General features: G+C 37.1%; 1 protein-coding gene across 3 annotated transcripts in view; it reads left to right on the forward strand.

The window, feature by feature from the left end:
- The window catches only part of MYO16 (myosin XVI), a 627,599-nt gene that overhangs the window by 125,057 nt on the left and 475,391 nt on the right, over positions 1-27,151 (forward strand). Inside the window, exon 1 of one of the 3 annotated variants that reach the window (XM_045821911.1) lies at positions 3,423-3,762. The exons of the other annotated variants lie outside the window; for them this stretch is intronic. Within the exon in view, the coding sequence (XP_045677867.1) occupies positions 3,735-3,762 (28 nt within the window). The 5' untranslated portion in view covers positions 3,423-3,734. Of the gene's footprint in view, positions 1-3,422; positions 3,763-27,151 lie in introns of those variants that run through there. 3 annotated transcript variants of the gene reach the window in all.

Below are 27,151 nucleotides of genomic sequence, written 5' to 3' on the forward strand. Positions count from 1 at the left end.
TACGTATAAGTTCTTTGGCTTCTACATTTCCTATACTATTCTTAACCTCCCCCTGTCTATTTTCTACCTACCATCTATGCTACTTATTCCCTGTACCTTTCCCCCACTCCCTCCCTTCCACTTCCCCACAGAAAACCCTTCATGTAACCTCCGTTTCTGCCATTCTGTTCCTGTTCTAGTTGTTTGCTTAGTTTGTTTTTGTTTTTTTATGTTCAGTTGTTAATAGCTGTGAGTTTGTTGTCATTTTACTGTTCATAGTTTTAATCTTCTTTTTCTTAGATAAGTCCCTTTAACATTTCATGTAATAAGGGCTGGGTGATGATGAACTCCTTTAAACTGACCATATCTGGGAAGCACTTTATCTGCCCTTCTATTCTAAATGATAACTTTGCTGGATAGAGTAATCTTGGATGGAGGTTCTTGCCTTTCATGACTTGGAATACTTCTTTCCAGCCCCTTCCTGCCTGTAAGGTCTCTTTTGAGAAATCAGCTGATAATCTAATGGGCAGTCCTTTGTAGGTAACTCTCTCCTTTTCTGTTGCTGATTTTAAGATTCTCTCCTTATCTTTAATCTTGGGTAATGTGATTATGGTGTGCCTTAGTGTGTTCCTCCTTGGGTCCTACTTCTTTGGGACTCTCTGGGTTTCCTGGACTTCCTGAAAGTCTATTTACTTTGCCAAATTGGGAAATTCTCCTTCATTATTTGTTCAAATAAGTTTTCAACTTCTTGGTCTTCTTGTTCTCCTCCTGGCACCCCTATGATTCAGGTGTTGGAATATTTAAAGATGTCCTGGAGGTTACTAAGCCTCTCCTCATTTTTTTGAATTCTTTTTTTTTTTTTTAATTTTTTTAGCATCTTTTTTTTTAAAGATTTTTTATTTATTTATTTTTAGAGAGGGAAGGGAGGGAGAAAGAGAGAGAGAGAGAGAAATATCAATGTGCGGTTGCTGGGGGTCATGGCCTGTAACCCAGGCATGTGCCCTGACTGGGAATCGAACCTGACACTTTGGTTCGCAGCCCGCGCTCAATCCACTGAGCTATGCCAGCCAGGGCTGAATTCTTGTTTCTTGAATCTGCTCTGGTTGAATGTTTCTTTCTTCCTTCTGCTCCAAACTGTTGTTTTGAGCCCTGGTTTCCTTCCTATCACTTTTGGTTCCCTGCAGATTTTTCTTTATTTCACATAATGTAACTTTCATTGTTGCCTGGGTCTTTCTTATGCTATTGAAGTACCCATTGTGTTCTTGGAGCATCTTGATAACCAGTGTTTTGAACTGTGCCTCTGATAGGTGGGCTATGTCTTTATTGCTTAGTTGTGTTTTTTCTGTAGCTTTGAACTGTTCTTTCACTGGGCCTTTTTGTTTGTTTGTTTGTTTGTTTGTTTGTTTGTCTCAGTGCACCTGTTACACAGTAAGGAGCCTTAGGCATTCACCAGGGTGGGACAACACATGTGACTGTGTTGTGACGCTGTATATGGGGGAGGGGTCCATGAGGGAACAATGCCGCTTGCTCTGCTCTGTCGGCTTTCAGTCACTTTCCCCACTACCCACAAGCAAATTGTACCCTTCAGGTGCTGATTCCTGGATAGGTGGGTTTGTGTACGTTCTAGCACCCTGTGGGTCTCTCCAACAAACTCTCTTGAAAGTCTGGGAGTTTCTCCCACCTCCTTAACCCCCACAGGTGTTTTCAGTCAGAGGCTTTCAGGCTTTATTTCCCTGTGCAGGAACCTGGGGTTGTGAGGTCTGTTTTGCTCCCCTGTTGTTCCTCCTGGTTTATCTGCATGCGAATGTGGGACCACCTGGTCCATAAGACACCACCTCAGCTGGCCACCAGCCACCACCTTGCCATGAGACCTCTCCACCAGGCTTCCTGTCTCCACCCCTCCTACTGGTCTGGATGAATGTTTCTTCTTTAACTCTTTGGTTGTCAGACTTCCATACAGTTCAATTTTCTGTCAGTTCTGGATGTTTCTTTGTTTTTAAATTTGTTGTTGTCCTTCTTTTGGTTTTTGAAGAGGTACAGTGTGTCTGCCTCTGCCTCCATCTTAGCCAGAAGTTTTAGGGAACATTTTAAAACACACAAAAACTAGATAATCAACTGTGTATTCCTGTATAAAAAGGCTATGTTTTTGACATAATTTTATTTCTGAAAAGCACTTAAAATGGCGACTTGCATAACTCTAACTCTCAATAATTAATTATGAAAGGAATGAATAACATACATTACTGATGAAGGCTGAAAATCCTTATTCTTTTTTTGGGGGGGAAACAAGTTAAACAGTTCATTGCAGTCATTTGATGTATGGCTGAACATTTTTTCCTTGTTAATGCTAATAGTGACTTTTTATTGAACACCAATAATGTAAGTTAGAGTTTTTGTATGCATCTTCCCAACATTCAGAATAAGGGTTTGGAATTGTACTTCCCATGTGTAGATGGGGAAACTGAGGCCCTCAGAGGTTAAATGCCTTGTGCAAAAGTGGTAGAATCTGGGTTTGAATTCAGGCCATCCTGATCCAAACATGAACTTCTATATGCCACACTACTAACATGGTTGGAATGATTCCTTAGTGAAAATTTGTCATGACTCTGTTGCATAGATTTGAAATTTAAAATCATTATGTTTAATAAAGGCACTACTTTTCAAGTTTTGCTTAGTAAGATAATCCAAGACATAGGCTTCTATCATAGTACAATGCGCATGTTTAACAGGCAGTTCATATCTGCCTTTGAAATGTCCTCAAACTCCAAAACACAAATTTTAGACTATGTCAATTCACTTTCAGATATCAAAACATATCAATTTGTGGGATAAATGAATTTGCATTTGTAAATAACTTAAATGTGACCTTTTTCTTTGGTTAACCTTGTCACTGCATTATGAGTATGATATTTATTTTCATTGTTGTAACCCTTGAATACCATATATTTCTTTCTTTCTGATTGCAGTTCAGTCAGACTTACTTCATAGGGTTGTACAGTGAAATTCATTGCAGTCTGCAGAGGTAGCAGAATCCTAAATTTGTAAAGCTATGCAAACCAAAAGCTTTTTATGGATAATTTAAGTTTTATATTCTGCACACTATACCAAAAAGATGTGTTGTGAAATATAATTTCTTCAGATCAAAAGACCCCTGATTCTAAGAGGTGGTTATTTTGAGATCCTGCTATCAATTTCCTCTTCACACACAGCAACTGGTGGCAACTAAAAATAATCAGCTCTGCCACCAGCTAAGAATCTGGTCACATTTGGCTCATGGACAATGTGCACAAATAAGATTTAGGATTCTTCCTTAGTTGCTTCCCTCCAGCCCACTCATCATCTAGTTTGCTGCCATTTGAAAGCTATTGAAAAGCCATTAACAGGCAGAACTGGGAGAGCCGCACTGCAGCACACCTCGGTGCCGGCAGAATGTGCTTGCATGTGAGCACCAATTAGAACTGACTATTCCCGGCATTGTGGCACTAGGAGCCCTGTCAATCACCGGCACTACAATAGCACGTGCAGCAGTGGTGGCTCCAGACCCACGGAGAGGCTTTATCTTAACTCCAGCTGCTGAATGAGAATGAGTTTCAAGCTTTGTGTATGACCATGAAACAGAACCTCAGTTCAATAATGCATCCTGAGGTAAACTGTTACCTGAGTAAGGGCTCTAAATAATGCATTTCCTGGGATCGACAGTTGTAACAGAAGAGAATGCTGGAACCTGTAGCAAGATTTCTCTCTGAGATGGAAAGATGTCTCACTATCATTTTATCAAGTGCTGTAAGTAAGCTTGATATTTTGCTCATACGGTTGTTTTCTTGAAATTTTATGCAGATGCCAAAATTAAGGCAGGTCTTCTGGTATGCCGCATGCAGGTGAATGACATAGAGCAGTGACTTTGGAAGATGTTTTACATGCTAAGTGTGTTTCCTCTTAATTTCAGGTTCTGAAATAATGCCAGTGTAAGCCAAACGTCAATAGTATTGAAATCTTTAAAACTTTAGCTCTTAAAGAAAAAGATGCATACATTGCTTTTTTTTTTAAAAAGCCATCCATAAAAAGGAATTTTATAAGAATATTCCTGGGTATCAGCATATATTAATGAAGTATTTGCATAAAAAGTTAGTTTATTTATGCATAGCTGAGGCCATTCAATTATTATTTTAATAATAATTTTACTCTCAAGTTTTACTGCTTATGCCTACATCTAATGCTCAAGTTGTAAGCTTGATCTTTAGGATTATCCTTGACTATAAACTTTCGTCCTTGCATCATTCACCTTGCAGTGCTCAGGGTCTTAGATGACATGTGTACTGTACCAAATGTTCTCCACTGATGCTAGAGTATGGTGAAAAATAGTTTGTTACTGGCTTTTTCAATGGTCCATCAAGGGTTTCTTCAATGCCTGAATTTTAACAGGATTTTGTGAGCTAGATAAAAGCAGCATCTAAGCCTTCTGTGGATAGTAATAATAAAGAGGGAGACATATTTCCAGCAAAAATGGCTTGCTAGATATACATTTTTCTCCAGTAGCACTTCTGAAAACTTCTGTACATTTATGTCATTGTCTTAAAGTTATACATGGCATTTATAGGAAATGGTTTCCTCTTAGGGTGAGGGTTTTGTTAGCAAAGGACATTACAATGTTACATTTAAGTAACAATGTTAAGGGAACACATGTTTTGAAAGGATCTTTTACTAAAGGAGACTGAAAAAATAATAATTGAGGACAAAAATATTTATCTTCCTCTTTTGTGGGGAATGTATATAGGAATTAAAACTCTGATTAATGAAAATAAAATTATTTACTCTTCAGCATACCCCAAAGAGGCATGATTTTGGCTTGCAGAGCAATTTTAACTTAAAAAGAATTCACTGATCAGCTTGTAAGTTTGAAAAATAGCTCTTTAGTTAATAAAAATTGGTCACATGCAGCATATTTAGGAATTATGAGAATAATCTTGTGTTTTAACCCCTGAAATCTTGTAGTTTTTATCTTGGTAAAATATGCATAGGACAGCATTCTCGCCTGGTTTTGTATTGCCCCTCATGTTTTACTGCACAAGCAGAATGTCATTATTTCTCCCTTCTGTGCCTCTGCAGAGGAAATTCCTGAAACCCTCTGCACCATTTCTACAGGGAACCTGAACTCATCAGGCAGAATGAACACATCTGGTAGAAGGCAGCCATGGAACATGGGCAAGAGCACAAGGACAAAGTGACTTGAACTTGGGAGAGTCAGGGCACATTTGGTTATCAAATGTAACACAAGGCTGCCCCTTTCTTACTTAAATTATTTTTGCTTCAGCTGAATTATTTGAATTTAGAATTTCAGAAAATTAAAGGAAGTGATGATGTGTGGTTAATGGAAACATTTGAGATAATGCTTGCAGTCCAGGTGAAATCTAAAATTAATGAGTAATGAAATATTCCAAATATCTGTAAAAAATATTCCTCATGAATTTATCAAATTAGTTAACAACTACTTGCTGAAAAAATGTTCTAAGCTCTGTGTTTGACAATATGTATAAAATATAAAAGAAGCATTAATATTGTTGGATGCAAACTTATCTGGTGGAATGGTACAATGTGCTAAAGGAGTTCAGAAATTAATTGCATTGTGAGTCACTAGTCAAGGAACATTTCATAGTCTTGAGCTGGATATTGAAGAATGAATAGACTATAGAAAGCAAAGTGAGGGCATTTAAAGAATCAGGTAGATTTATTGTTAAGGATCATAATCCACAGTTTAATCATAGTTCCCGATGCATAAGATGTTCCCATAGTGTGTTCCCTTGGCCCTTATATTGTATTATTCTATTGGCAAGGTTAACAGCCTACATTTGCATCCAGTCCTTACTCACATGTGCTTACTATCTTCCACGTGCCTGTCTTTTCATTTTGACCCTGGTTTATCACCGTACCACTTCCACTTCCAAGGCTGGCAGCAATGCAGGAAGTAGTCAGATTCCAGAGCAGGAGCACAAGCTGGAAATGTGCAATGACAGAATCCTAGTAAGGGCGCTGTGTGGCAGAATGTTGGGAGGCCAATAAAGAATGTTTACAAGGAACTTTTAGTCATCTAAAGAAGTACTCATTAGTTACTTTTAAAGTATGTATATACAGAAAGATCTAAACTCAAATTCCAACATTAGTTAACTCTAGCTTATGGAATATCAATTATTATAATGATATATAACACAATTATATTAATTATAATTAATTATACATGGAAATAGTATTCATATATTAATCAATTATGATTAAATACTTAATGTAATTATGTATATAATTAATTATAATTATGAAATTATAAGTTACTTTTATAAACTGTCCTGTATTTTCAAAATTGTCTACAAGGGGCAGGTTTCACTTTTATAATCAGAAAAACAAAACTTTAAGGAAGTGTAAGAGAATATGCAGAGAAAGAAATGGCTTAGATTTGTATTACCATCCATATTCCTTTCTGACTCTTTGGAAGCTGGCCTATTTCTGAATGTTTCATATATCTTGTACAAACATGTTAAAAACTAGAGTATTAAAATTTATTGTGGAATCAAAATGTACCAGGACAGTTTAGGAACACTGCTACAAAAAAAATGCTGATGTATCTTGTATCTCTGGCCAAGAAGTATCTGCAGATGGATCTGTAGTGATATTGTATCCTTGAATTGTGCCTGGAGAGGGTGACATGAGGATTTGGCCAGAGGCCTCAGGTGAGGTACAAGAGGGAAAAGAGAAATAGAACTTGAGGGAGTAATGGGCTCATAGAGTTTTAGTGCCATGTAAAAACTTGGACTTATGTTTCTGGTTTACTCTGAGCAAACTGGAGTAGAAACTTGAGGGATGCCCTGTTAAATTCCCTTTTGTGTGTTGGGAACCAGAGTTACCACAACTATACTAGGCCTTTGTCTCTCCTTGTTTATTTTTCTCTGATTATCTGGAGTTGGGACAGCCCGGTTAGGAGTAGGAAGAAGGTTAAAGCTATTTAAAGTGAGTATGTTCTAGAACTGCTAATTCTTTCACAGCCAACTAAGGATGAATTGTACCAGAAAGGCCACTATTTTGCATATAAACAAATTTTGCAATACCAAGGTCACCCTATTTTTTCGTTATCACTCATGCTCATAAATGCTACTCACACTAAAATGTCCTCAATGATCTTTCACAGATTGTACATGCTGTCGACTTGTTTAAAACCTCCACTACAGCAAGTCCACAAGCTCAGTGAAACACTAACATGTTGGTTTCATGATTGCTTCACCCTCCTTTTGCCCATTCTTTGCCCAAACCAGATGCATGGTCCACCACTGAAGCCATTGCACTCCTTTGTTCTCATCTTGCTCTGTTGCACTCAAGGGACAAATGTCTAACTCAGGTTGAATCGAACTTTACAACTTGTATGTCTTCATACCAAAGCAGTGGAATGATTATTAAAGGGGTTCAGAGCAAAAGAAAACTTATTTCACTTTTTTTAAATAAATCTTTTTTCAAAGACTTTGTTTATTTATTTTTAGAAAGAAGGGAAGGGAAGGAGAAAGAGTAGAAGAGAAACATCAGTGTGTGGTTGCCTCTCATGTTTTCTCCGACCCCCACTGGGGACCTGGCCTGCAACCCAGGCAAGTGCCCTGAGTGGGAATTGAACCGGCAACCCTTTGGTTTGTAGGCTGGCACTCAATCCACTGAGCCACACCAGCCAGGGCTAATTTCACGTTAATTTTAGGTAGGCAACACTCTCTCTCACTCTTCATATTTGAGAAGAAGATTGATCTTTCATGCCTAGAGACCCCTAAGCCTCCCAGTCTGGGAAAATAGAAATCATCAGATAATAACTCCTGTACCTTCCCATCATTAAATCTACAAAGTTACTGACATATGAACTCTTCTGCCCACTTCCATTGTGTTATCACGAACTGTTCCTTGTATCCAAAGCAAATGTGTTCTGGACTCTATCCCCCATTGCCTCACACCTTCAGTTTTCCCTTTTTATACTGCACCATCAATCTCTTCTCTACTGCATCATTTCCATCAGCATAAATACAGGGCCTAATATAAACATCCTCACATAATCAGTCTTCGTTGATCTCCCACTCCTGTCTGGCCATTACCCCATTTCCTTGTTTTCATGATCTCACCTTGGGAAAATTGCCTAGATGTACAAATGATCTCTGACCCTCATTTCTTTTTTGCTCTTCAAAATGCTGCTCCATTCACCATTCCACTGAATCCACTTAAGTATAAACCACCTTTATGTGGCAAAATCCAATGGACATGAAGCCTTCCTCACGTTAATTTCCCACTTGGCTAGTACCTTCTCTTCTACAGTTCTTGGAATTTTTCTCCTATTTTGCTGGCAACTTGTTCTATGCCTCATTGTCAGCTATCTGTCTTTCTTAGAGCATGGCTCTGATACTTCGCAAAATTCCTGGTTGCTTTCATTCATTTCTATGGCTTTTAACATCATCTGTATTTCCCCTAATATGTACCTCCAACTCACGCTTCCCTCTCTCTGCTGTAACAACATGGGCATCTTTTTCTGGCCAATAAAGATATATCAAATTATTCTTTTTGTGATAGCTAAATAATATTCCATATTTTTGTTAAGTCATTTATTTATAAGCTCTTTCCTTTTTGATAGGCTTTAAAACATTGTATTTGGCTTATTTTACTGGAGTATTGATTCACAAAAGCAGTATTGCTGAATCAAATGGTAAGTGTAGTTTTAAGCATTGTGGCAACTGCCAGATTTTTTTTCCAATAAGCTATAGCACTTCAGATTCTCACCATCAGCAGAGAATGCTTACCCTGTGTCTTTGCCAACCTGGGATGCAGTCTCTCTGCAAATGCTGTCAACTCTGTGGTTGAAATGTAGTTTCTCACAAGGCTCTAATTTTATTTTACTATTAATTAAGGGGTTTCACATTTGTATTATTCCTATTTTTATCTGTCCTCATTTTTTTGCTTAAAATTTTTTAAAATATATTTTATTGATTATGCTATTACAGTTGTCCCATTTTTTCCTCTTCTGTATTCCCCTCCACCCTGGCCCCCCACTTCCACTATCATTCCTCCACCTTAGTTCATGTCCGTAGGTCATACATAAACATTCTTTGGCTTCTCCATTTCCCATATTATTCTTAACCTCTCATATCTATTTTGTACCCACTATTTATGTTTCTTACTCCCTGTACCTTTTCCCCCTCCCTGCTGATAGCCTTCCATGTGATCTCCATTTTTGTGATTCTGTTCCTGTTCTAGTTGTTTGCTTAGTTTTTGTTTTGTTTTGTTTTGTTTTCAGTTTCAGTTGTTGATACTTGTGAGTTTGTTGTCATTTTACTGTTCATAGTTTTGATCATTTTTTTTCTTAGATATGTCCCTTTAACATTTCCTATAATAAGGGCTGGGTGATAATGAACTCCATGAACTTGGCCCTATCTGGAAAACACTTTATCTGCCCTTCCATTCTAAATGATCGCTTTGCTAGATAGAGTAATTTTGGATATAGGTCCTTGCCTTTTATGACTTTGAATACTTCTTTCCAATCCCTTCTTCCCTGCAGATTTTCTTTTGAGTAATCAGCTGATAGTCTAATGGGAATGCCTTTCTAGATACCATATTTTTTGGACCCTAAGGTGTACTTTTTTACCACATTTTTTGCTTCAAAATTTTTTCCCTATTTTTCTCCTTTAAAACCTAGGTATATCTATTTTTTGGACCATAAGACACACCTAGGTTTTAGAGGAGGAAAATAGGGAAAAAAATTTCGAAGCAAAAAATATGGTAAAAAACATGCATCTTATAGCCTGAAAAATATGGTAACTGTCTCCTTTTCTCTTGCTGCTTTTAATATTCTCTCCTTGTCTTTAATCTTGAGTAATGTAATTATGATGTGCCTTGGTATTTGCTTCCTTAGGTCCAACTTCTTTGGGACTCTGAGTTTCCTGTACTTCTAGGAAGTCTATTTCCTTTGCCAGATTAGAGAAGTTCTCCTTCATTATTTTTTCATAAATTTTCAATATCTTGCCTTTCCTTTTATCCTTCTGGCACCACTATGACTCGGATGTTAGAATGTTTAAAATTGTCCCAGAGATTCCTAAGCCTCTCCTCATTTTTTTGAATTCTTGTTTATTCATTCTGTTTTGGCTGAATGTTTATTTCTTCTTTTTGTTGCAACCCATTGATTTAAGTCCTGGTTTCCTTCCCTTCATTATTGGTTCCCTGTATATTTAGCTTTATTTCACTTTTCATAGCCTCCACTTTTTCCTCTATTTTGTGACTATACTGCACCATTTCTGTGAGCATCCTGATTACCAGTGTTTTGAACTCTGCATCTGATAGGTTGGCTATCTCTTCATTGCTCAATTGTATTTTTCCTGGAGCTTTGATCTGTTCTTTCATTTGAGCCAATTTTTTGTGTCTGTTATTTGCCTGTTGTGTAGTAAGGGGTGGAGCCTTAGGTATTGCCAGGTCTGGGCAACCCACGTTGCTGTGTTGTGGCACTATATGTTATGTGGGGGAGGTGTCCAAGAGGGAATAACGCTGCTGTTTAGCTCTTGGTGGGTTTTCAGTTACTTCCTACTCTACCAACAAGCCAAGTGGACCTTTCTGATTCTGATTCCCAGGTGGGTGGTTTTGTGTACATTCTAGGATCCTGTGGGTCTCTCCAAAAAACTGTGAGGCTATGAGTTTCTCCTGCTGCCTCAGTCCCCACAGGTTTTTCAGTCAGAGGTTTTGAGGCTTTATTTCCCCATGCTGGAAACCTAGGTTGTGAGGTCTGTCTTGTTCCCCAGTTGTTCCTCCTGGTTTATCCATACACAAATGTAGGACTGCCCACTCTGCCAGCCACTGCCTTGCCTGGTCCGCCAGCCACTGCCTTGCTTGTCACAGGTCCTCTCCACCCTGACTGCCTTTCTCTGCACCTCCTACCGGCATAGATGAATGTTTCTTCTTTAACTCCTTAATTGTTGGACTCCCATACAGTTTGATTTTCCAGCAGTTCCAGTTAATTTTGTTTTTAAATTTGCTGCTTTTCTTTTGGTGGTTGCAGGAAACTAAGTGCATCTACCTCCATCTTGGCCTGAAGTCCTCTTATAATATTTTTATTGTTTAGACTATTGCAGATGTCCACCATTCCCCCACCCCTTTTGCCCACTTCCACCCAGCCCACACATGCCCTTCTTTGGCCTTTACCACACTATTGTCTGCATCCTTGGGCAATGCATATGTGTTCTCCAGCTAATCTCTTTACCCAGTCCCCCGGAGCCCCTGCTCTCTGAGATCTGTCAGTCTGTTCCATGTATCCACATTTCTGGTTCTATTTTGTTTGTCAGTTTATTTTGTTCATTAGATTGTATGTATAAGTGACATCTGTCCTCAGTTTTATAATGAATTGTTTATCCTTTAAAGAATCAATTTTATGTATTCTTTTATAGTAATACTTCTCTGGATATGTACTGAAGGTAGCTTTCATGTTTTTTCTTTTATCTTCATTTTGAGTAGTTTGCCACCTAATTTTCTAATAATTGTATAGAAATTATATCTCTTTTTTCCTTTATGGATTTTAGTTTTATTATTGCTCTGGGTTGTCTATTATTCCTAAAAGTAAATGATTAGTCCTTATTATGAACTTTTATTTTTATATTTTATATTCTAATCCTTGAAAAACTAAGGAATATGTACAGTGTGAGATGAGGGCACTTCTTCCTCATTTTTATTTCTATAACCACCAATCATATACACCAAATTGAAATTCCATGTTTGTCATATTTTAAATTCTAAAATTTACTTTCATATATTTCTGGTTTCTGTTAAGTTACACTGATCTATTTGTCTAATTCATGACCATACTGTTTTGGTGACTGGCTTTATAGTAGCTTTAATATATGATAAGGCAAGTTCCTTCTGATTATTATTCTCTTAGATACTCTCAAATACTTATGCTTCCATTGACTAAAATTAACTAGTATTACATGAAAAAAATCTAATCAGATCTTAAAAAATATACCCAGAGATTTAAATTTGATAATTTATCAGAATAAGATTAGTAGACCAATAGTACCTAAAATTCTACTAAATAAATTAGTTTCAGTAATAGCATAACTGCTTGAAACTGATACTTATATTTATAACAGTATTGATAATTATATGAATATTTTATGTTCATAAGAATTATAAGAATATTTAAATTTTATTAAAACTTACATAAAATATTATTATAATAAAAGATAAAGTAAATAAAGCTCACATACTAGTGATAAATCTAGGATTCATAAACCTAACACAATTAGGAAAAGATACAAATCATTAAATATGCTAATGAATAGTATAGACTACTCTCTTTTTTAAAAAAGATTTTCTTCATTTATTTTTAGAGAGAGGGGAATGGAGGGAGAAAGAGAGGGAGAAAAACATAGATGTGCAAGAGAAACACTGACTGGTTACTTTTTGCATTCCCTGGCCCATAGCCCAGGCATGTTCTATGACTGGGAATCAAACCAGCAAACTGTTGGTTCACAGGCTCATGCTCAATCCACTGAGCCAGTGGAGAGGCTTGCTTTCTGTCTTTTTAATATAGTTTTATCTATTCTTTCTGTCTTAACTGTTGTGAAGCAAAGGAACAGAATTGAAGAATATGTATAAAATGATGAAATTATTGTACTACATGTCTATTGTTCAGCATTTGACTGCATTGTTCTTATAGTTCACTTTTATACAGACTCAGGAATGTCATGGCCTTTTTTTCTTGATTGTTGATCCAATGATATATCTTTGTGTATTGCTACAGTGTTGACATTGCATTATTAAAGGCTCATCAATATATATAGAGGGTTCCATATCCATGTTCTTACTTGACATCTGCTATTCTAGTGTGATTAAAAAAAAAAACCTACATTCATTCACCAAAAACCTACAAAAACCTTTTTCTGTAGGCTTTTGGTGAATGAAAGGGGTCTCTTTGTGCTTTCAATAGTTGGCTTATATTTAGTGTCACTTTAGGGACATAAACATGCTATGATACCCTAACTGAGGTGGATGGATTAGTTGACTTCATTTTCCTTTTGCCTCATTTATTCATTAATTTATATATTCATTGATTCAAGAAATACAATTGAGCTACTATTATTTCCCAAGCACTGGTCCAAGGACTAAGGATAAGAAGATAGTCAAGCAAACTAATATCTCTTCCATCCTCGAATCCCCGTGCTAATGGAGACACAGAAAATAAACAAGTAGCCCTGGCTGGCGTAGCTCAGTGGATTGAGTGCAGCCTGGGAACCAAAGTGTCCCAGGTTTGATTTCCAGCCAGGGTACATTCCTGGGTTGCAGGCCATAACCCCCAGCAACCGCACATTGATGTTTCTCTCTCTCTCTCTCTCTCTTTCTCTCTCTCCCTCCCTCCCTTCCCTCTCTAGAAATAAATAAAATCTTAAAAAAAATATTTGAAAAAAAAAGAAAATAAACAAGTAAACAAGAAGATGGAGGCTAAAAAAACTTGATAGTAACAACTAATGTGAAGAAAATAAGAGTTTCAAAATCTAATGAGTGACCGGAGAGCAAAACAGGGTTAGGGGAAATTTTAAATAGGATGTTTTAAAATATATGTTATTAATTAGGCTATCACAGTTGTCCCAGTTTTGCCTTCTTTGTTCTTCTCCCTCTGGTATCGCCATACCCTTCAATAATCCCCTCCCTTAGTGAATGTCCATGGGTCATGAATATAAGTTTTTTGTACTTTTCATTTCCTATACTATTCTTAACATACCCCTGTCTATTTTGTACCTATTAATTTGTGCTTTTAATCCCTGCACCTTTTGCCTCAGTTTCCCCTTCCTCCTCCCTGCTGATGACCATCCAAATGATCTCCGTATCTATAATTCTATTCTTGTTCTGCTTGGTTTCTTAGGGTTTTTTTTTTTAGATTCAGTTGTTGATAGTTGTGCATTTGTTGCCATTTTAATATTCATAGTTTTGATCTTTATCTTATATAGTTCCCTTTAACATTTCATATGACAGTCACTTGGTGATGATGAACTCCTTTAGCTTTACCTTGTCTGAGAAGCATTTTATCTGCCCTTCAATTCTAAGTGATAGTTTTACTGGAAAGAGTAATCTAGGTTATAGGTCCTTGCTTTTCACCACTTCCAATACTTCTTGCCAGTCCCTTATAGCTTACAAAGTTTCTTTTGAGTAGTCAGCTGACAGTCTTATGGGAACTCCTTTGTAAGTAACTCTCTGTTTTTCTCTTATGGCTTTTAAGATTCTCTCTTTATCTTTCACTTTTAGCATTTTAATTATGATGTGTCTTGGTGCAATCCTCTTTGGGTCCAACTTGTTTGGGACTCTCTGTGCTTCTTGAACTTATATTTCTGTTTCCTTCATAAAATAGGGAAGCTTTCTTTCATTATTTCTTCAAATAAATTTTCAATTTCTTGCTCTTCTTCTTCTCCTTCTGGTACCCCTATGATTTGGATGTTGGTATGTTTGGTGATATCCCAGAGTCTCCTTATCCTATTCTTTTTTTTTTAATTATTTATTCTTCTTGCTGTTCTGATCAAATGCTTTTTCTTCTGTATGTTCTAAATCATTGATTTGAATCTTGCCTTCATCCCTTCCACTGTTTTTTCCCTGTGGATTTTTATTTCACTTAGTACAACCTTCACTTCTGCCTGGGTCTTTTTTATGCTGTTGTAGTACCCAATGATTTCTCTGAGAATCCTGATAACCAGTGTTTTGAACTCTGTAACTGATAGGTTGCTTATTTCCATTTTATTTAGTTCTTTTCCTGGAATTTTGTTCTATTCTTTAATTTTGGCCATATTTCTTTGTCTCCTCAATGTGTCAGCCTCCCTGTGTATTTCTGTGTTTCAAGTAGAGCTGCTTTGACTCCCTTTTTTAGTAGCATTGCTTATTGTAGAAAAGGCACCTATAAATTGTGTGGGGTGGAGTCTTACATAGTCACCAGGGCAGAGGTGTACGACCCGTTTCACTACTCTGTGTCTCTGTGTCGGGGAGGGCTCAGAGAGGGGACAATGCCACTGCATGGCCTCTGGAGATTACCCGAGAGGAAGCTGTATCCCTGGTACTAGCCCCCTTGCCAGTCACTTCACATTCTTCCCTTCTCCCCATTATGCCACTTGTGTCCTTCCAGCTATTGTCCTGGTGTTGAGACCCACCAGAGTGGGTGGATTTGTATGGGTCCTAAGTCCGTTATTGGCCCTTTAAGATAAGCCTCTTGAGAATTCTGCAGTTTCTTCCACCACCCCAGCCCTCACTAGTGTTTGCAGCCAGAAGGTATTTTCCTGACACTGGAACCGGGAGCTGGGTGGTCTGGTCTGGGGTTGTGTTGCTCACTCCTGGGGTATCCCTCTTGATCTTTATTTACTACACATGAGTGTGGGACTGTCCATTCCTCTACCTCTCTGTGTCTCTCCACACCTCCATGTGTCTGGTTCTCCTATCCATCTGGATCAACGAGGCTTCTTCAAATCTTTGTCAGACTTCTACACAGCTTGATTTTCTGATGAATTTGGGTGAAATCTGTTTTGTAGTCTAATTGTAACTTTTTATGTAGTTGTACATTGAGGCAAAGTGTGTTTATCTATGCCTCCGTCTTAGCCAGAAGTCTTTGATAGTACTTAAATAGGTTTTAAAGGGATGACCCCTCTCGAGAAGTGACCTCTGAGTGATTGAAGCGAGGGAGCCGAGACATGAAGATCTATGGGAAGAGCATGCCAAGCAGAGGGAAAAATAAGGCCAAAGCCCCTGAGGCAGGGATGGCATGTTTTACATTGTTCATTTAAAGAATCTAGGCTCTCAGAAGTTAACTTTTAAAAACATTTTATGAATATTTCCAAATTCATAGTAAATACTACTTTTTACTTCAATGTTTTTCTCTACTCAAACTTGTATTCTATAACCCCACTTAGTTTTACTTCCAAATGTCTTTCAAAAGTTATATATGTCCCTCAAATGCCAGTTACTATCCAGTGATTACATTTTAGCTCCCACTCTATTACTGTATTGAAATATCAAACTCTCTATTTTCCCCCATTTATCTCATAATATGAGAGTAGGCAAAAGTAGGTTTACAGTTGAGCGCATGAGACACAGTTCTTTTATTATTTGTTAATTACCGTGTTATTTTCCATAGGAATAACTATAAACTCACTTTTTCCCACCCCCATATTTGCATAGTTTAAACACAGTGACTCACTCGAAGTTGCTAAGTCACACCCCACTCCATCTTCATTTAGCTTTCCTGAAAAAGTGTCCTTGTAACTCCTTGACTTGCTCTGTCTTTCTATGTTCCTGGCTTAGTCTTTTTTATACCCATTATTTTCAAATTTTTCAAGCATTCCTTCATTCCAGACATTATGCTATGCACTCAGTTTATATATAAAAACATACAGCATTTATTTTCTGTAAGAAATTCCGAATCTAGAGAGGAGACTGGAAAGTGAACAAACACTGTAGATGCACTTCTGTAAGTCACTGATAAGAGTAAAGGCAGAAGTGGGGGACCCAGTCCTATAGTGGGGAAGGTATGCAAGGAGCTGGGCCAACCTTCTCAGAGTGAGTGAGGAGGCATTGAAGGATGAGATGTATTTACCCATGATCAATAGGTGAGGAACCTGGAAGAAGAGAAGATGTGCATAAAACACTGTGTTGTGAGTGTGTGGTACATTAAAAAACAAACAAACAAATGGAGCTCTATATGATGGAGAAAGGAGAACAACATGTAATATTTAGACAAGTATGATGATTTTTAATGCTATTTATCATGTGAGGGAACTGAGTGATTTTAAAGGGTGAGGGAAATGATAAGATTTGTGTTTTAGAACTGTCATTCTTGTAGCAATGTAGAGGATGGATAAAAGGAGAGACTGAAAAGGGAATAGTCAAGGCAGAGTCCAGGTAATAGCTTAAATCAGGATGGTGGCAATAGGGATAATGGGGCATGGTCCAATCTGAAAGACATTTTAAGATAGAATTAACAGAACTTATTGTCTGATTCATGAAAAAAGTGTGCTTTGCCTTGTCTTTTCCTTTATACATGTCCTACTTAAGTTAATTTTTTCATCTTAAACATCATTGCAGGTACATCCCAAGAAAATACATCTGGCTGTGTTTTTGTCAGGATCAGTAGGCACATGCTGCCCAATCCAAGCAGACCACTATATCCTATCAGCACTTCAAATGTGGAATGTCCAAACAGAATGTATGCTTTTTCTTCCTAAACATGAATGTCTAGATTGTGAAAAGCTATATGCTATGTCACTATGTTTAGACTTTTCCTGAGAGCAATTGGAATCCATTAAACTCTTTTAACCATAAGAATGGATAGCACAGGCTTCCATTAGTAAGATTGAGTATGGGGAAAAAAGTGGAGGGGAGCACTGAAGAATGTGAGAGGCTAGTTAGGTGGCTCGTGTGACAATCCACACCTGGGTGGAGGGAAGTTCTTACTGGTGAGTTACCTGAGAGTAGATGAAAGTGGACCAACATGAAGGAGACTTGAGTACCAAGAACCTTAGGCTTTAGGATAAATTTTGGAGATGTGGAGGATGAAAGAAAGGTTTTATTCAAGACTGGCACTTAGATTTTTCCTTGAGAAAATTTGTGTATAGCATTAACTAATGGTGACCTTCAGATGTGACCAAGAGGAGAAAGGGCAAGCTTGGATATACTGAGTTTCATGATGTTCAAGTAGAGCTATGCAATGTGCATATACAGGTCCAAAACTTAGGTGAGAGATGTTTATTTAAAATAGATATGGGGTCACTATCACATTGGTTTTATTTAAGCCATGGCACAGGAAGAAATAGCCAGCAAAAAAACAGGTTACTCAGGTCGGGAACTTCTGAAAAACAGATAGAGGATGGGGAATTCACAAAGGAATTAAGGTCTTTAGTCAAAAATATAAGCATCACAGTGTCAAGAGTCAGGGTCTGCTAAACAGCCTGGCATGATGTGACAAGATCAGGATAAATATTTGGGGGGGTACCCACTGAGACAGTGGACAAGGAGTCCTTTATTGATATGGATGCCAAACAATGTCAGTGGAGAGGTGGGAATGGCTTTCAAACTGCAGTGACTTGAGTCCATCATTGGAGGTGAGATGCAAGTATGGAGCACTTACAAGCTTTGACATCTAAAAGGAAAAGGAAATAAAGATCAATTGGTGGACAGAGATGTGGTCTTGAAAAAAGTTTTTTTGTTTTTTTTTTAGGATAGTGAAGATTCACATAGTTTTAATTTGCAGTATCTACTTTCTCATCTTTGAAAACTCAATCCCATTTATCCCATTACACCCACCATCATTAAAGGCTATGTGTTGGGACTTTTTTTTTAATCTTTGACATTTCCAATTTTTTGAGATATTAAAATGGCAAAAGGGATACTAATGATGAAAATGCACTTTTAGAAATCCTTGACAGAAAAGAAACATTGGAATTTAACAATTTTCATAAGTAAATTAATGCTAGATAGTACCTATAAATTCATGTTTTAAGAATAATTGTTAAGTGGCACCCTTTTATACCATGCTTTGAAAACTATTCCAAACCACAGTTGAATTATGTGTTTCTTTCTAAGGAGAACACATCATATAGCTGCAAAGCCTATTTAAATGATTCTTAAATTACTGGGCTTTAAATGTATTTATAGCTTCAGAAAATTATTTACAGGTCATTGTGGGCAGTTCAGTAAAGATGGCATCTCCAGAGAGATTTGGTCAAAAAAACCTTATTGGAAGTTTATCTACACTTTAAAACAAGATGATATAACACAAGATGGAAATTGTGACTTTGCATGAATAATATTGGTGCATTCTAAGTACTGTCCCTACTTTTGCTTAGTTCAGCTTATAAAACTCCTTGGCTCATAGGAAATGGTTGAGGGAAGGATAAATAAAAGGCAGAGCTTCAGGGGCTTCTGAATATAGAAAGATGAAAGATGCTTGAATTACTTATCTAAAAGTGAGGAGTGACAAGAGAGACAGATTCATATTAATGAATGGTTTTGTGGTAATCAATTTACTGTTCTTCATTTTGGCTGTTAGTAGAAGAGGAGGAAGTTACTCATCTAAGTGGGCTGACAATAAATAGGAGATCAATGGAAGGATATGCCTCTTGGTGCCTCACATTTTAAGTGCATAAAAGTCAATTCTGTGGAGTATCATTGAAAGAAGAAAACCATTCAAAGATTGAATTGATTTATAAATTTCTAGTTCATTATTCTGTACTCTAAACAACTTTATCTATTAGGTTAACTTGAGAGGACTGAGTTTATACTCTTTCAGCAGGGAACTCATGAATAGATCCACACAGTGCTGTAAGTTGCTTCACATTTTCTATTCTCATGAGGTCCTAGACAAGTCTTAATCTTATTCTTTCATATTACCAGTGATCAATAAAGAACATCACCTCTGATGTACCATCAAAAATTAGTTTAAGATATGCACAGCAAAATATGTCATGGTTTTCTCTGCCAGTGTGAACTCTTATTATAAAAATAGCCAGTTTGGGTGAAGGAGGCAGTTCATATCCTCCCCAACCATTTGAAGAGTTTCAGCTGCTACCTATGGGAACTGTTGGGCTAACCTAGGATATCTCAGCTACTTTTTAGTTGTTTTTGCTTTTTTTTTTATCTTTGGTGTATCACCTAACATCACTAGGGCTTGGTACTTGATTTCCTCATTTGAAAAATGTAGCTGATTATATCATCCCTTCATTGGTGTCTGTGAAAGTCAGTCAGTCCATTAATACTGAGTTGGCCAAAAAAATTGTGTGTGAAAGACACAATGTCTTTTTCCATGGAAGACATTTTTTATTTTCACCAATAACTTTATTGCTTTAGATATTTTGATTATGTTGGATATCTCCCTTGTGGTAGAATGTTGACTGTTCTCAGTTAATATCTCAATTTGGTTTCTATTAACTTCTATTAACTGGTCTATCCCACCATGGAGCATTGTCCAGTGAGAAATCTCCAGCACAAAACCTTGCAAATCACTTCTGGCACATTCAGTGAGTGACAGCACCTTCTCTGTATACTTCACAAATCCTTTTTTGTGTTTCAGTTGCAATTTTACCTTTCTTGAAATAATAAAGCATAATATGCCAAAAATGTTGCTTATTTTCTTTCACCTTGAATATTAAAATGATGACACACAAATTCACCAATTTTGATAAGTTTTTTAAAATATACAATACAATCTAACAATGTTGTTTTGAGTGAAGTTAAAGACAATTAAGTGCTACTAAAGCCATCTTAAGGGAAAAAATGAATTTTTTGGCCAACTCAAGAATTTCCCCTTCCTTCCTTCTCTTTATCCATCACATATTCTGTAGTCAAAACTGACTGAGCCACTACAGGATAAAGTGGTTACAGCTGCTGTCCTTGGTACTGAGCATGTAGCTAAGAAAATGACAAATTTGTTGCAGAATACTGAAACCTGAACTCCAGTAATAGTATATGAAAACTTTCAGAAATTATTGATGCCCGATGTAGATTGATAATTTAGGACAAGAATGGAGTGACTATGTTATTTTTCCCTTTAACCAGACACTTGTAATGTTGAGTATTCTTTTTCTCTTAATCTTCTGATTTACAACAAATGACAAGGGCTGGAATTAATTTACAAGACTTATTTCACCTTTTTGAAAGTGATTTATTTTATTTTGTTTAAAAAGTCATACCAAAAAGTATTTTTCTTTTATTAAAAATGTTCATCGTGCCCTGGCTGGTATAGCTCCATGGGCCTGCGAACCAAAGGGTTGCTGGTTCAATTACCAGTCAGGGCACATACCTGGGTTGCAGGCCAGGTACCCAGTGCGGGGGCAGGTGAGAGGCAACCATACATTGATGTTTCTCTTCTCTTTCTCCTTCCCTTACCCTCTCTCTAAAAACAAACAAATAAACAAACAAATAAATAAATAAATGTTTATTGTAGTCGCATGTAACTGAATATGCCTCAGTATTTTGAAACATCTATTTTAACACTATCTTACAGGAATTTGAAAAATTGGTTCTAGACTTAAGTATTGTTTTGTCTGTTTTGTTAAGTAAAGTTTATTGAGGTACATTTTACACCCAGAACCTTTTTAGGTGTATGCTTTGTTACATTTTGATAAATGCATATTATCATGCAACTGCTCCACAACCTAGATTTGGAATATTTTCCTCACTCCAGAAAGTTCCCTTGTGTCCATTCAGTATCCTCCCTAACTGCTGGCCCTGGGCAAGCACAGATCCTCATTTCTGTCCCTGGAGCTTTGCTTTTTTCAGGATGTCATATCAATGGAATCATATAGATGTGATCTTCGGAGATTGGCTTCTCTTACTCAGCATAATGCTCTTGAGATCGATCCAAGTTACTGTGTACATCAATTGTGTCTTCCTTTGTATTACTGAATAGTATTCCATGGAATGGCAATGGATGTACCATGGTTTGTTTATCTGTTCATCTATCGGGAGACATTTTGTTGTTTATGCTTTTTTTGTCTATAAATAAATTTGGTATGAACAGTTCTGTACTGATTTTTGTGTGGACATATGCTTTCATTTTTCTGAGATAAATGTCAGAAATGCAGTTTCTGGGTATATAGCATTATAAATATGTGCTTAGTGATTTGAAGAAACTGGCTTCTCTCTAGTATAATCCATCTGAGATTCATCTATGTTGATGCATGCATCAGGTTTGTTCTCTTTTGTTGCTGAGTAGTATCCTGTTGTGTGGAAATATGACAGTGTGTTTATCCATTTGCTAGTGTGTGAGTATTTTGGCTGTTTTCAATATTTTTTTCATCTTATAACACAGAACTTCCTGACCTGCTTAGAGAATTTGACTAGGAAACAAAAGTGATAGAAATATCATAATCAAACCACTGTGCTTTATTTATTAAGCCACAGGATTGGGAAACACTCAATACATGATTTTATTTTTTTTTATTTCAATTAGGGGATTTTTGAGGATTATTGTTGAATTCCACACTTGCTGCTCTGAGCCCTATATATAAGGTCTATTAACCAGGGTCCAGTCTTGAATTTTGTGTCTTCAGCTCTCACTTGAGAGCAGATCCTAAACTCACTCTTCTAACAAAACAGGCTTCTGGCTCCCATGTCTGTGTGGTTCAGCAGTGATAGCTCAGGAATGCTTCTACAGTGCACATATTTGACTTTTCTCCTGTTTTTCATCTTCAGGGTTCCTGTGCTTTCTTTACTCACTCTTTTCCAGATCCCTGGTTTCAAATAATTGGAACATTTATTATATTTATCTATCTACCCATACAGCTATCTGTCCGTTTATCTATCAATCTATCTATATCTACCATCTGTCTAATTATAAACTATATGCTATAAAATAAAATTATTCCTGTTTATTAGTGCAGTGAAAGACTTTTCTCTTAAACAATTAGTAGAGGTGATGATTTTTAATGGAAGGCTCATAGTCTGTTTGCAATTCAAATGGCTTTATAAAAAAGATTTTTTTTAAGTTTTAAAAAATGTTTTTATTTATTTTAGACAGAGGGTAAGGGAGGAGAAAGAGAAGGAGAGAAACATCAATGTGTAGTTGCCTCTTGTGTACACCCAGCTGGGGACCGGGCCTGCAACCCAGGCATATGCCTTACCTGGGAATTGAACTGGCAATCCTTTGGTTCTCAGGCCAGCACTCAATCCACTAAGCCACACCAGCCAGGGCTAAAAAAGAGGAATTCTTAATAAAAGTCAAGTTTCTGTTTATAGACAACAGCCTTTAAAGTATATCACATTTATTATTATATCATCTTTATTTCCTCTTTTTTAATTCTATCTTTGTTTAAGCATAAATGAAATTTTAAAAGTACATCTTAATAATAGGTTTCCATTATATCACCACCAAAAAAGAAATTTGAATGTGAAACTCACACACATGAGAATTCTAGAAATGCTAAAACATACCAGTTTAAAAATCTAGTCTGGAGTCCAGTGTTGTAAAAATACTTTCAGAATGTTTGATTAATAGTTTTAATGGAATTAGTAGTAGCAATTTTAGTTCAAGAATACACAGAGAATAATACTAATGACATTATTTAAAATTGGCTTTCTGAATATTTGGAAGTTTCTAAGTGTTGTTGTGGATATAGTTTTAGGTATGTTTGTGCCTTATTCATGTTTCTCCACATAATTAATGGTAGCAACATCTTGAGTGAGTGTTGAACAGAGCTGGTAACCATCATTGGGTCTTTCATATATCTCTCACTTATGGTGAGGGCTTTACTTTTGCCAGATCTAGGCTGGGTCTGGAGAACCTCAAACAAAGAAAGACTGATCCACAACAAACTTGGTGTGGCATTTAAATTTACATTAATAACACTGGACACATTAATGATACTTATTACAATACGAATCATCAATAGCAATCAGTTTACATAAGTGACTGCCATTAATATTCTTTAATGAAAGCATGCTTTAATGGTTTTCCTCTTCATTTTCCCAGTACCTACAGTACTTGATAGAATACTGTAAAATGAGCTCTAAACCTTGTAAGGTTTAGCAGGTACACTATTTTCTTGTATCTTTAAAAGGCCCCAATGTATTTCTCAACATTGAGATCTCAATCTTGTCTTTCCCTGCCTCAGATCTCCTTATACCATCCTCAGCATCAACTTCCTTCCAGCTCCCACAAAACATAGAGCACTATGTTATCTATCTATAAGAATTTTGAGAGAACAACCTCCAGTAGTAGTTCTTACCATCTGTGACTCTGCAGAGCAAACACACCCCAGTTACAAAAGACAAGACAGGCCAGCACAATGGAATCACAAGAATGATAGATGAGGAACTCAGGGTATCTGAAGGAATAGATATGACCAATAATGGCAGTAGAACTCAACATTTCCTGTCAGTGTATGGTCATTATGATGGACTCAGCCTTGGTCACATATCCAATCATGTGAACGGTTGAGTTGGGAAGTTGAATTTAATAACCCCACTAGAACCTTCTGAAGTGAGAGAAGAGAGGTGAGGCCCAGAAGCAGGGTGCACCCAGAAGAAATAATGGGCCAATGCAGGTAGTTAATGACAGTTTCAGATTCTATACAATGGAGTAGCAGGAAGACACAAATGAAAATGGAAGGTATAGAAAAGTCTGGTTTGTTTGGGCACTAACTAGTAATATCTTCAATGGGCAAGGTAGAACCCATTGATGATGGGCTCATAGATTATGACTAGTTTTATTTGCTATACCATTATTCTGGGTATAGCAAATATATCTATTTTTGAAAAGTCTACTCGGCAGAGTGGAGTGGTACAAGACTAAAGTCAAGGCATTAAACTAAAGCACTAGTTTAATGCAATAACTAAGACTTGAGAGAAGGAGGGTCTTTAGGCTGGACATACAGATGTTGCTCTGTTAATTTTTTATTTGTTTGTTTTTAGTTTTAATGAAATTTATTCAGATAACATTGGATAACAGGATCATATGAGTTTCAAGTACAGATTTCTATGTTACATAATCTGTATTGCATTATGTGTCCACTACCCAAACTCAAATCAACTTTTGTCCCTAGATATTTGGTCCCTTTTACACCCCACCCCCTTGTCTCTGATAACCTCTATATTGCTGTCTGTGTCTGTGAGTTTCAGTTTTATATCCCACATATGAATGAAATCATATGGTTTTCCCTTCTTTTGACTGACTTATTTTACGTAGCATAATATTCTCAAGGTTCATCTATGTTATTACAAATGACAGTATTTTATATTTCCTACAGCTAAGTAGTATTCTATAGTATATATGTACTACATCTTTATCAAGTCCTCTCTCAAAGATACTTTGGTTGTCTCTATTTCTTTGCCACCATGAATAATACTGCAGTGAACATAGGGGTGCATGTATCTTTGCAAATGTGTTTGAGATTCTCAGGTAGATACCCAAGAAAGGTATTTCTGGGTCATATGGTAACTCTGTTCTTAATTTTCTGAGGAATCCACCAGACTGTTTTCCACAGTGACTGTACAAGTCCACATTCCTATCAGCAGTGAATGAGGGTTCCCATTTCTCCACAACCTCTCCAGCACTTATTATTACTTGTCTTGTTGATAATAGCCATTCTAACAGGTGTGCAGTGGTATCTCATTGTAGTTTTGATTTGCATTTCCCTAACAGCTAGTGAAGTTGAGCATCTTTTTATATATGTGTTTGCCATTTGTATGTTTTCTTGGAAGAGGTGTCTATTCAGGTTCTCTGCCCATTTTTTAATTGCACTGTTTATTTATATTATGTTGACGTATATGAGTTCTTTATATATTTTTGATATTAACCCCTTGTTGGAAATGCTATTTGCAAATATTATCTCCTGTTCATTTTGTTGCATTTTTGTTTTGTTGTCAGTTTCTTTTGCTGGGCATAGTTTTTCAGTTTGATATAGTCCCATTCATGTACTTTTGCCTTTACTTCTCTTGTCTTTGGGGTCAAATTCATAAAATGTTCTCTACAACCAAGGTCCATAAGTTTAGTGCCTATGTTTTCTTCTATGTAATTTATTGTTTCACATCTTATATTTAGGCCTTTGATCCATTTTGAGTTAATTTTTGTACATGAGGACAAACTATAATCTAGTTTCATTCTTTTGCATGTAGCTTTCCAATTTTTCCAGCACCAATATTAAAGAGGCTTTTTAAAATCCATTGTGTGTTTCTGGGCCCTTTGTCAAGAGTTATTTGTCCATGTACATGTAGTTTTATTTCTGGGCTCTCAATTCTGTTTCATTGGTCTGTGTGTCTGTTTTTCTGCCAAACAGTACTTTTGTTTATCATAGCTCTGTAGTAATGAAGACTATCCTTCCTTTCCTTTGTTCCTTTAGCAAATAGGAAGATCCTCTGGGCCTGGTAATAGGCAGGACTATGCCCATTGACAGCAAGAAGCAGCTACAGAAGATGAGACTTTCATCCATTTACCTTTGTATGATTAAAATATTCAAGGTTGCCCTGGCTGGCGTAGCTCAGTGGATTGAGCACGGGCTGCGAACCAAAGTGTTGCAGGTTGGATTCCCAGTCAGGGTACATGCCTGGGTTGCAGGCCATGACCTGCAATGTGCAGCAACTGCACATTGATGTTTCTCTCTCTCTCTCTCTCTCTCTCTCCCCCCCGCCGCCCTCCTCCCTTCCCTCTCTAAAAATAAATAAATAAAATCTTTAAAAAATCACTTAAAAAATGTTCAAGGTCTTCAGGAACATCTTGAGTAAGTGGGTAGCTAGCTAATTATTAATAAGAAAGGGAAGTAAAGGGTATTAGACATTAAGTTTAATAAACTGGAGAGCATTAGCCCGTTTGCCTCACCAAGAAACTACAGCTTCACATTCTAGGGGATGAGAACATTTCTCCACCAAGGGGATTAATACTCTTTCCTTCCCACCCACTCTGGTACTAGATTGTTGGAGGTGGGGCACAGGGGGAGGTGCTTGATCAAATAGGCCTGTCAAACTAACTAGGGGATGGAGCCATCAAAAAGCCCACAAAAGCTTGGGAAGTTGATTGGTCATTTTGAAAAAGCACCTAGTCTGTCCCGAACCGAAACTAATATAATCCAAGGGGAACAAAGAATCAATCAATATCTCTCTCTCTCTCTCTCTCCCTCTTTCCTCCCCATCTGGTAACACACTTGCCCCATTGGTTCTCATGTTCTCTCTCACAGGATCATGTGACCATGTGAGTTTTGCAAATCCTGGGGCCCACAACACATGACGTTGGATCTGAAGAACTGGGCTTTAATATGAAGCAGAAACTCCAGACACAGGCTTTTGTTTTGGCCTTGCTGAAGAAAATTTGGACTTTTTCCATGGTGGGATGGAAGGAGATGGTACATTGTTACCCACAGGCAGATTTCCACCCAGATAAACCAAGCCACACCACAGTCTCCCATGCATGGGTGCTTGGAATGCTTTCCTCGTGATCCCATGGAAGAGCCTAATTTTCACTGACAGCAGTATAATTGATATCAGATAGTGTGATACCTCTGGCTTCGTTCTTTTTTTCTCAGGATTGCTTTGGCTATTTGGGGTCCTTTGTAGTTACACAAAAATCTAATGATATTTTTGTTTCATTTCTTTAAAAATTGACATTGTTTCTCTGTGAATTATATTCTTTGTGTTGATACTGGGTTTTATAGTCACCTTGAAGTTTGTT

Source organism: Phyllostomus hastatus, unplaced genomic scaffold (assembly GCF_019186645.2).
Source record: "Phyllostomus hastatus isolate PE091 unplaced genomic scaffold, TTU_PhHast_1.1 phas_scaffold_46, whole genome shotgun sequence".
Lineage (NCBI taxonomy): Eukaryota > Metazoa > Chordata > Mammalia > Chiroptera > Phyllostomidae > Phyllostomus > Phyllostomus hastatus.